Genomic DNA, 11,305 nt, shown 5'->3' with positions numbered 1-11,305 from the left:
ATTTAAGCCCCAGCAATTCTCCCTCTTGCTGGAGGCAGGGGTAACAAGGTGACTTGCAATCCTGGGCACACTGAGAACCGTCACAATAGGAGTTCATCTCAAAATCAGAAGGTCCTCCCCTGCACTTGTGGGAAGGAAGGGATATGACACAAAAAGTCACCTATGATAGATTTGTCCTAGAGCAGGGGTGGGCAAACTACTGCCCGCAGGTCGAATCCGGCCCACCAGCCATTTTGAACTGGCCCTTGAACTTCCGCTGGGAGCGGGGTCTGGGGCTTGCCCTGTTCCGGCGCTCCAGCTGGGGTGCAGGGTAGGGGAATGCTCCATGCGGCTCCCAGAAGCAGCAGCATGGCCCCCCTCTGGCGCTTGCCTGCGGAAAGGGTTTGTAAACTTCAGTGAACCTGGGCTGCATTTCAGGGTTCTAACACTCAAAGCTAGATGAGTTAAGTCAGTCTAGTTAAAGTGAACTTGCAGAGGGCGGGAGGTGCACCGGCAGCTAGAGCTGAACAAAAACCTTTTCATCCAAAACTTTTTTCAGTGACACTGAAACATTTTTGAATTCGTGTGGGTGCTGCTGAATTGTTTGCATCAGGGAAAACAAACAAATTCTGAAAAAGTCAGAATGCTTCATTTCAACATTTCTGATTTTTGCTTCAAAACAATTTTTTTATTTAAAAATTTGCTTCAAATTTATTAAAAAATTTAAACATTAAATGCTTGAAACAGAAATTATTTGGATTGAACAAAGCGCTTTTTTTGACCCAAAATGATATTTTTCATACCTTTTCAATTTGCTGAAAATTTTAATAAAATTTGTTTTCAGTTTGACCCGGAATGAAATTTAAATGTTTTGGAATAGTCAGAGAATAAAAAAATCCTTTCTTCACACAGCTTTGTAGTGGCAGCTTTACCTGATCCATATTTCTTATTTTAAGTGTTGAAACATTTTATTTCACTGAGATCAGGTACAGTGTGGTTTGGTTCCTAGCAATAAACACAAAATTTAAGAAGTTTCTCACATATGGTACTCAGCCACAAAATCTTGTAGAGGTTTCTTTAAGAAAATTTAATTATTAGAGGATAACATTGCAGGTACAAAGCACTTGTTTACCTTGTCAGCCACCTACTTCCAAGAGTGAAATCTTAAATGAAGTGGATCTAAATCATGGAGAGCAGCATTTACTTGATGAACAATCAATATATCATTTTTGCAGAAAGCAAGAGTACAAAAATCACAGCATTTGATTTTACTGTAGTTGTGGTCATTATCATCATGGGCGTTGATTCAGTTGGAATGAAAACACAAAAAAATATTTATAGACCATGAAAAGAGTTTTCCCCAGAAAAATGTACAGAGAGAGGGAAAAGGGGGGCAAGGAAAAGAGACATTTGGACAGTTTCATGTTATGATCCGTAATCATCTGTTCAGGGGAAGTGCACAGTGTGTATGAACCAGCCAGGGGCAGGTATGGAAACAGCATTGGTTTCTAAGGGTATGTCTACACTACGGGATTAATCCGAATTTAGATAATTCGGATTTGAGAAACAGGTTGTATAAAGTCGAAATGAATGCGGCCACACTAGCACATTAATTCGGTGGTGTGCGTCCAAGTACTGGGGCTAGCGTCGATTTCTGCACCGTTGCACTGTGGGTAGCAATTCCATAGCTATCCCATAGCTCCCGCAGTCTCCCGCGCCCATTGGGATTGTGGGTTAAAATCCCAGTGCCTGATGGGACAAAAAACATCGTCGCAGGTGGTTCTGGGTACAGCCTCACTTCCTCCCTCCCTCCCTGCATGAAAGCAACGGACGGCAGACAACCATTTTCGCGCCTTTTTTCCTTGGTGGGTGAACACTGCAGACTCCATACCACGGCAAGCATGGAGCCCGCTGAGCTCAAGACAGCACTCATGAATATTGTAAACACCTCGCGCGTTCTCGTGGAGTTTATGCTCAGCCAGGACCAGAAAAACGAGGAGAGGAGGCAGCGGCAGCGGCAGCGCAGCGACAAGCATGATGAGGACATGGACACGGACACGGATACAGAATTCAGTGAAACCACAGGCCCCGGTGCTTTGGAGATCATGTTGTTAATGGGGCAGATTCTAAACATGGAACGCCGATTCTGGGCAAGGGAAACAAGCACAGACTGGTGGGACCGCATAGTGTTGCAGGTCTGGGACGATTCCCAGTGGCTGCGGAACTTTTGCATGCGTAAGGGCACTTTCATGGAACTTTGTGACTTGCTGTCCCCTGCCCTGAAACGCCAGAATACCAAGATGAGAGCAGCCCTCACAGTTGAGAAGCGCGTGGCGATAGCCCTGTGGAAGCTTGCAACGCCAGACAGCTACCGGTCAGTCGGGAATCAATTTGGAGTGGGAAAATCTACTGTGGGGGCTGCTGTGATGCAAGTAGCCAAAGCAATCACTCAGGTGCTGCTACGAAAGTTTGTGACTCTGGGAAATGTGCAGGCTATAGTGGATGGTTTTGCTGCAATGGGATTCCCTAACTGTGGTGGGGCGATAGACGGAACCCATATCCCTATCTTGGCACCGGAGCACCAAGCCACCGAGTACATAAACCGCAAGGGGTACTTTTCAATGGTGCTGCAAGCACTTGTGGATCACAAGGGACGTTTCACCAACATCAATGCGGGCTGGGCGGGAAGGGTTCATGACGCTCGCGTCTTCAGGAACACAACTCTGTTTAAAGGGCTGCAGCAAGGGACTTACTTTCCGGACCAGAAAATAACCATTGGGGATGTTGAAATGCCCATAGTTATTCTTGGGGACCCAGCCTACCCCTTAATGCCATGGCTCATGAAGCCATACACAGGCAGCCTGGACAGGAGTCAGGAGCTGTTTAACTACAGGCTAAGCAAGTGCAGAATGGTGGTAGAATGTGCATTTGGCCGTTTAAAAGGTCGCTGGCGTTCATTATTGACTCGCTCTGACCTCAGCCAAAGAAATCTCCCCATTGTTATTTCTGCTTGCTGTGTGCTCCACAATCTCTGTGAAAGTAAGGGGGAGACCTTTATGGCGGGGTGGGAGGCTGAGGCTAATCGCCTGGCTGCTGATTACGCGCAGCCAGACACCAGGGCGATTAGAAGAGCACACCATGAAGCGGTGTGCATCAGAGAAGCTTTAAAAACCAGTTTCATGGCTGGCCAGGCTACAGTGTGAAATATCTGTTTGTTTCTCCTTCATGAAAACCCTCCCCCTTTACTGACTGATTTTCTGTAAGGAACCCACCCTGCCCCTTCCCCCAGCTTTCTTTCAAACCAAATAAAGTCACTATCATTTAAAAATCATTTATTCTTTATTAATATATTAGAAAAAGAGGGAGGGAACCCGGGTGGTATTTGGGAGGAGGATTACTGGGAAGGAAAAAGCCACAAAGAAAAGGTTAAAAAAATGACAGCCTTTTGCTTGGGCTGTCTACTGGGGTGGAATGGGAAGGTGTACGGAGCCTCCCCCCCCGCGTTCTTACACGTCTGGGTGAGGAGGATACGGAACATGGGGAGGGGGGAGGGTGGAACAGGGGCTGAAGCGGCAGTCTGTTTTCCAGCAGCCGTTCCTGAACCTCCACCAGACGCTGGAGCAGCCCCAGCGTTGCTTCCTTCATCCTCTGGTCTTCCTGACGCCACCTCTCATCTCGAGCGTCTCTCCTCTCCTCACGTTGGTCTCTCCGCTCCTCACGTTGGTCCCTCATGTCCTCACGTTGGTCCCTCATGTCCTCACGTTCACTGACTTCTTTCCTATACTTTGAAACTGTTTCCTTCCACTCATTCAGATGAGCTCTGTCACTTCTGCTGGATTCCATAATTTCCGAAAACATCTCTTCTCGCGTCTTCTTCTTACGACGCCTTATCTGTGATAACCTTCGGGATGGAGGAGGGAGGCTTGAGGAATTTGCAGCTGCTGTAGGGAGGGGAAAAAAGAGAGAATTGTTTTAAAAGCTACATTTTGCAGAACAATGCTTATACTCTTTCACGGTGACCAACACTGTTCACATTACATAGCACATGTGATTTCTGTGCAAGGTCGCATTTTGCCTCTTAATGCTGAGTGCCTGTGGCTTTGCTGCTAGAGATCACAGGTCTGGGCAACAGAATTCTGCTTGCATGCGGCCATGGTAAGCCATTCTCTTACAGCTTCTGCGCCCTACTTTCCCACATACCAAGCATAGCTTGTAGAGTGCTGCAGAAGCCTGGCCAATCTCAGCCAGTTGGGGGGGGGGGGGCAGTGTGGGGGGGCTTGTCTGGGCCCCTTCAGGCAAGTAGAGAGCTGCGGTTTTTCTGTTAACATTCAGCAGCACCAGAAAACAAACTAACCACGGTACCCCTCCCCCCCACCGCGTGGCTGGTATCAGGGAAGATCCCTACAGGCACCAAACTAACCCCCCCCCACCGCCCCCCCCCCCCTCGCCATGAATTCTCTGGGATGATCACGGTACCCCTCCCCCCACCGCGTGGCTGGTATCAGGGAAGATCCCTACAGGCACCAAACTAACCCCCCCCCCCACCGCCCCCCCCCCCTCGCCATGAATTCTCTGGGATGATCACAGTACCCCTCCCCCCACCGCGTGGCTGGTAACAGGGAAGATCCCTGCTAGCCAAACGCAAAAAACTCAGGGCCAATTTCCCATCTGCGCTTGGCTAACTGCAGGGAAGGATTTATTTTCCGCCACAGGCAAACAGCCCAGTAGGAATGGCCACCTCTGTCCCCTTAATTAAGTTCCCGTATTTCAACCAGGTTACCAGGAGTGATATCACTCTCCTGAGGATTACACAACAAGATAAAGAACGGATGTTGCTTGAATGCCAGCAAACACCGGGACCATACGCTGCCAGGCTTTGTCAGGCAATGATACCAGATTACTTGCTGCAAGCATGGCGTGGTCAAGTGTCCTACCATGGAGGAGGGAATAAAGATGCACTGCCCAGAAACCTTCTGGCAAGGCTTTCGGAGTACCTCCAGGAGAGCTTCATTGAGATGTCCCTGGAGGATTTCCGCTCCATCCCCAGACACGTTAACAGACTTTTCCAGTAGCTACAGACTTTTCCAGTAGCTGAACTGACCGCGAATGCAAAGTCAGGCAAAGTAATCATTAAAAACCGTTTGCTTTTAAAACAAGTTTTATATTTTAAAAGGTAAACTCACCTGAGGTGCCTTCCATGGGGTCAGAGTCTTGGGTACTGGCTTGGGAGGCTTGGGAGGCTTGGGAGGGTACTTCAGTCAGGGTGATAAAAAGATCCTGGCTGTTGGGGAGAATGGAGTGCTGTGTGCTCTCTGCAAGCTCATCCTCCTCCTCCTCCTCCTCTACCCCATCGGCAGAATCCTCAGGCGTCGAGACTATCCCCGACCCAGAATCCACGAACACAGGTGGGTTAGTGGTGGCAGCCCCCCCTAGAATTGCATGCAGCTTGGCGTAGAAGCAGCATGTCCGCGGCTCTGACCCAGAGCGACCGTTTGCCTCCTTTGTTTTCTGATAGGCTTGTCTGAGCTCCTTGACTTTCACGCGGCACTGATCTGAGTCCCTATTGTGGCCTCTCTCCATCATGCCCTTGGAGATTTTTTCAAAAATTTTTGCATTTCGTCTTTTAGAACGAAGTTCTGCAAGCACCGAATCCTCTCCCCATACAGCGATCAGATCCAGTACCTCCCTCACAGTCCATGCTGGTGCTCTTTTTCGATTATCAGCCTGCATGGTTACCTGTGCTGATGAGGTATCTGTGGTCACCTGTGCTCTCCACGCTGTGCAAACAGGAAATGAAATTCAAATGTTCGCGGGGCTTTTCCTGTCTACCTGGCCAGTGCATCCGAGTTCAGATTGCTGTCCAGAGCGGTCACAATGATGCACTGTGGGATAGCTCCCGGAGGCCAATACCATCGAATTGCGGCCACACTAACCCTAATTCGAATTGTTAAAATCGATTTTGGCACTACTCCGCTCGTTGGGGTGGAGTACAGAAATCGATTTAAAGGGCCCTTTACATCGAATTAACTAGCGTCGTTGTGTGGACGGTTACAGGGTTAATTCGAATTAAAGCTGATAAATCTGAATTAAAGTCGTAGTGTAGACCAGGCCTAACACAAGAAAAGAGGAACAGAGATCAGGCTGAAAGTCAGGCATGTGCACTTTTGAGTATCTAATTTATATGCACAGATACCAGGTATATGCTTGCAATCAGATAACTGGCCATATACATATAGAAATACTTGATTTACATGCTTATATTAGGGATATACATACACAAATGAGATATGTATAAACGTATGTGAAAAAACAAATCAACTGAAACTGAGAATCTGGTCCAATGTGTATTAGATAAAGATATAGACAAGAATTATCACAAACTAAGGGTCCATTTGGTGGGACGCTAGGAATCAGCTACATCTTGTTACTCAGGGTAATGTGAAACTGCTGTTAAAACAGTGTTAGTTTGTATCTACAAAAACAACAAGGAGGCTGGTGGCACCTTAAAGACTAACAGATTTATTTGGGCATAAGCTTTCGTGGGTAAAAACCTCACTTCTTCGGATGCATAGAGTGAAAGTTACAGATGCAGGCATTATATACTGACACATGGAGAGCAGGGAGTTACTTCGCAAGTGGAGAACCAGTGTTGACAGGGCCAATTCAATCAGGGTGGATGTAGTCCACTCCCCATAATAGATGGGGAGGTGTCAATTCCAGGAGAGGAAAAGCTGCTTCTGTAATGAGCCAGCCACTCCCAGTCCCTATTCAAGCCCAGATTAATAGTGTTAAATTTGCAAATGAATTTTAATTCTGCTGTTTCTCTTTGAAGTCTGTTTCTGAAGTTTTTTTGTTCAATGATAGTGACTTTTAAATCTGTAACAGAATGACCAGGGAGATTGAAGTGTTCACTTACTGGCTTTTGTATGTTACCATTCCTGATGTCCGATTTGTGTCCATTTATTCTTTTGCAGAGGGACTGTCCGGTTTGGCCAATGTACATGGCAGAGGAGCATTGCTGGCATATGATGGCATATATAACATTAGTAGATGTGCAGATGAATGAGCCCTTGATGGTGTGGCTGATGTGGTTGGGTCCTCTGATGGTGTCGCCAGAGTAGATATGGGGACAGAGTAGGCAACGAGTTTTGCTACAGGGATTGGTTCCTGGGTTGGTGTTTCTGTGGTGTGGTGTGTAGTTGCTGGTGAGTATTTGCTTCAGGTTGGGGGGTTGTCTGTAAGCGAGGACTGGCCTGCCCTCCCAAGGTCTGTGAGAGTGAGGGATCATTTTCCAGGATAGGTTGTAGATCGTGGATAATGCGCTGGAGAGGTTTTAGCTGGGGGCTGTATGTGATGGCCAGTGGTGTTCTGTTATTGTCCTTGTTGGGCCTGTCCTGTAGTAGGTGATTTCTGGGTACCCGTCTTGCTCTGTCAATCTGTTTCCTCACTTCCCCAGGTGGGTATTGTAGTTTTATAACTACATGTAACATGTAACATGGAGATAACAGTATTTCCTTTGTCTTTTCTATTTAGATTGCATTGCAAGCTCCTCAGCGCAGGGACTGTTTCTCACCCTGTGTTTGGGCGGTGTGGACAGCCTTGTGTAACAAGGACAAGTGCAGAGTCCTGTACTTAAGAAGGAAGAATCCCATGCACTGCTACAGGCTGGGGACCGACTGGCTATGCGGCAGTTCTGCAGAAAAGGACCTGGGGATTACAGTGGATGAGAAGCTGGATATGAGTCAACAGTGTGCCCTTGTTGCCAAGAAGGCTAACGGCATATTGGGCTGCATTAGTAGGAGCATTGCCCGCCAGGGCTGGCTCTAGGTTTTTCACCGCCCCAAGCAAAAAAAATGTTTGGCTGCCCCCCACCCCCTGCAGCCCTCTGCCGCCCCAGCCCTGGCCTCTCCCCCGCCAACTGCACCCTCCTTCCGTCCCAGCCCTATGATACCAGACACCTCTGTGTTCTTGGGGAACCAGGATGCAGTATCCAGCCTGACTCATGAAAGACACCCCCCACCCCAGCCTCTGCTTAAAACCAAAACCCATCAGAGGAAAAAACTTGCAGAGAGCAGTGAAGGGCGTTGGGAGACACACCTAGACCCCTCCTGCCAAGGGTGACAAGATTAAGACATCTCCATTAGCATACAGAATGGAGAGCAGAGACAACTCCCCAACCTCATCTGCATGAAAGATGGGACAGGAAGACATCTCAATTTACATACAGAATGGCGAACAGAGAACCACACTGTATTCTGGGACCAGAAAAAGCAGGGAAGCACTGCATCATGGGAATCTCTGCTCCAGATGCTAATGAACCTCTCTCTGCACACACCCAGCTCAGCAATTATCAGACCAATTCTGATATCCTTAATTGATATCCAAATACTGAAGCAGCCTAGTTGCATTGTGAGCTCCCTGGAAGAAAACACCACCCATAGCCAAGAGGATCAGCTCCTATTGTCTAGTCTAAAGAAAACCCTTGAGTCATCAGCTTACCTATAAACAAATCTATTGTTCTCCCTTGAACAATTGTATTTTCTTTACAAAAATCCCTACTCACCCTCTAGTCAGGGTTCTGATGCTTCGATCCAAACTAGGCATCAGTTCCACTGGAACTCCATCTTCTCCTGACTGATCATGCTGGGGGCTCTGCCTGTCTCCAGCACTCAGGACCCCCAGCTACCACCATCATCTGGGAACCCCGACCAGTTCAAGCCTCATGGAGTGGGTGAGATACCTCCTCTTTCTCTCTCTCTGTTTTCCTTTCTACCTTAAGTATTAACCTTTAATAATGTATGTTATGTTGGTTTAGCTCTCCTTGTGTAGTTATCACTATTATTCAATAAATAACTTTTATGGTTAACTTGGTTGCTTCTCTCTATCTTGCTGAACTTTACTCTTGTGTTTTTAGCTTCCCCCATTCACTCTACAGCAACTCTTCTTTTACCTAAGCTAAAGATCCCTGCAGCACCCAAAATACTGTGGGGTTTGCTCATCAAGTAGGTTACTGCCAGTACAATTGTGATGTGAGAGTGGGGAAAGGGACGTGCTGAATCTGGGACCCATAAGGCTAACAGCTTGAAAGTGCTGCTTGACCCAGTCCATGGAGCCCAGGGGAATATAAGGGGGGGGGGGGCAGCTTGAAAGTGCTGCTTCATCCAGCCCAGTGAGTCCAGAGACACATAAGGGTTGACAGTGCTGATTGACCCGGTCCACTCAGGCTTGCTCTGTTAATATGTGTGTGTGTGTGTGTGTGTGTGTGTGTGTGTGTGTGTGTGTGTGTATATATGTGTGTGTGTGTGTGTTCGTTCGTTCATCCGGTTCTGGGGCTGGAGTAACCCAGCCCTAGGGAACCTAGGTCCTGCAGGATAGCTCCATTGGGAGGGGACTTGCAGAAGGGAGAAGTAGAGCTCCATATGAAAACACAAGTGATACAAGCAGTACATTGATAGGATTACAGAATCCTCTTCCCCAGAAAAGTAACCCAAATAAATGAGCATACCCCAAAGTAATCGGCAAATCTGGTAACACCTGGGTCACTGGTAACTTGCTCCCAGGGCAGGTCATTCAGCAGGAATTTTAGATGTGCACAGAACAGACAGGATTGGTTCCCATAATGGTTACAGAACTACAGTAAAGTGGAACAATTTTCAGCTTGTGTGATTGGAGGATATCTGGATGCATATTATAAGACTGTCCTCCATAAATGAGGAAAAGTTGAGGTGCCTTTATTATTCTTTTGTTCCACTCTTTCTTTCTATGGGGAATTTGCCAATGCAATATCACGGTCTTCCTTTTAAACAAATAAAAAGGCAATGGCTGTTGAAAATAGCAATCCCAGTCCTAATAACCACTGGGAAGCATTTCTTGCTCAATTTTATCCTACCTTTTCTACAGCAAGTTACAATGGATCAGTATATTTGATTTGGGAGAAATGAAGTAACAGCTGCCCAAATTGAGCTTGCGCACTCCTGAGTTTTGAGGTGTTCAAATCTGGTAGGCAGGTTCTAGACTCCCTTTCTGAATATTAGCTATATCTGAAAAGGAAAAGTCAATTTCTGCTTCCATGGCTCAGAAGTGGAAATCCTCCTACGTGCCTGGTACTGTATCTAAAGCTGCCCAGGTCCAGAGCCTCCCCTCCCTTACTTTTCATTTTAAATTCTAATGGGATCCACGTACCCCCCTTGCTAGGCTTCAGATAGAGAGGGAGTACTGTCCATTTAGTCCACCCAATTCTTTTTTTGGGGGCTGCAAGGTGAGGTCACACCAGTATCCCCAGTATCCCTAATCCAGGCTGGGGATGTCTTCTGAAGGGGATATCTGGGGCAAAGCCTTCTACTCCTTGGGCATACTTGTTCCCCATTCTAGCATTGAGCTCTCCATTCACAGCAAGCTGCAGCATGGCCCAGCTACCTCACTTCCTCCCCCTCCCTTTCCTGTTGACAGCGGCCAAGGGAATGCTGGGAAATGTAGTTCTTTCCCTGCTCCAGGGCTGGCTCTATAGGCAGGGAGCTAACCAAGGAACTACAGCTCCCAGGGCCCCCAGTTGGTTCTCAGCTCCAATGCTGGCTCCCTGCCGGCTGCCGCCCCTGCAAATGGGCTGCCCCAAGCACCTGCTTGCTTTGCTGGTGCCTAGAGCCGCCCCTGTTGTCAGCAGATCGAGGGAAGTGATTATTCTTCTCTATTGAGGTGAGGCCACATCTGGAGTATTGCATCCAGTGTAGGGCCCCCCACTACAGAAAGGATGTGGACAAATTGGAGAGAGCCCAACAGAGGGCAACGAAAATGATCAGGGGGCTGTGGCACATTAAATAAGCCCAGTTCCCTCAGCCTCTCCTTGTAAGTAGTCTGCAGAAGAGAAGAGTGAGGGGGGATTTGATAGCAGACTTCGACTACCTGAAGAGGGGTTTCCAAAGAGAATGGGGCTAGGCTGTTCTCAATGGTGGCAGATGACAGAACAAGGAGGAATGGTCTCAAGTTGCAGTGGGGGAGGTCTAGGTTGCATATTAGGAAACACTATTTCACTAGGAGGGTGGTGAAGCACTGGAATGGGTTACCTAGGGAGGTGGTGGAATCTCGATCCTTAGAGATTTTTAAGGCCTGGCTTGACAAAGCCCTGTCTGGGATGATTTAGTTGGGGTTGGTCCTGTTTCAGGCAGGGGGTTGGACTAGATGACATCCTGAGGTCTCTTCCAACCCTAATCTTCTATGATTCTATAATTCTAACTGGGCCTCAATCTGGGTTGGGCTCTTTTTATCACAACCCTAATACAAACAGTGTTAACAATAGGATATGTGAGAGTCAGTATCATGTCATTTAATG

At 47.6% G+C, this 11,305-nt stretch overlaps 1 protein-coding gene across 1 annotated transcript; it reads right to left on the bottom strand.

The window, feature by feature from the left end:
- Window positions 1-3,405: 3,405 nt before the first annotated feature.
- On the bottom strand, window positions 3,406-5,751 carry LOC135980791 (myb/SANT-like DNA-binding domain-containing protein 2). The gene is made up of 2 exons (XM_065580954.1): window positions 5,163-5,751; window positions 3,406-3,920 (listed from the first exon to the last, which is right to left on the bottom strand). The coding sequence occupies exons 1-2, from the start codon at window positions 5,707-5,709 to the stop codon at window positions 3,406-3,408; spliced, it is 1,062 nt and encodes a 353-aa protein (XP_065437026.1). The 5' UTR covers window positions 5,710-5,751.
- Between the last annotated feature and the right edge of the window lie 5,554 nt (window positions 5,752-11,305).

Source organism: Chrysemys picta, chromosome 1 (genome assembly GCF_011386835.1).
Source record: "Chrysemys picta bellii isolate R12L10 chromosome 1, ASM1138683v2, whole genome shotgun sequence".
NCBI classification, from domain to species: Eukaryota; Metazoa; Chordata; order Testudines; family Emydidae; genus Chrysemys; species Chrysemys picta.
This window is presented reverse-complemented; position numbering and strand designations above follow the sequence as displayed.

Excerpts from the sequence above, each read along its gene's own strand:
- LOC135980791 (XM_065580954.1), bottom strand. The coding sequence starts at position 5,709 with ATGCAGGCTGATAATCGAAAAAGAGCACCAGCATGGACTGTGAGGGAG. Across the intron at positions 3,921-5,162 it reads CCCCATGGAAGGCACCTCAG|CAGCTGCAAATTCCTCAAGC; the intron begins GTGAGTTTACCT and ends CCCTCCCTACAG.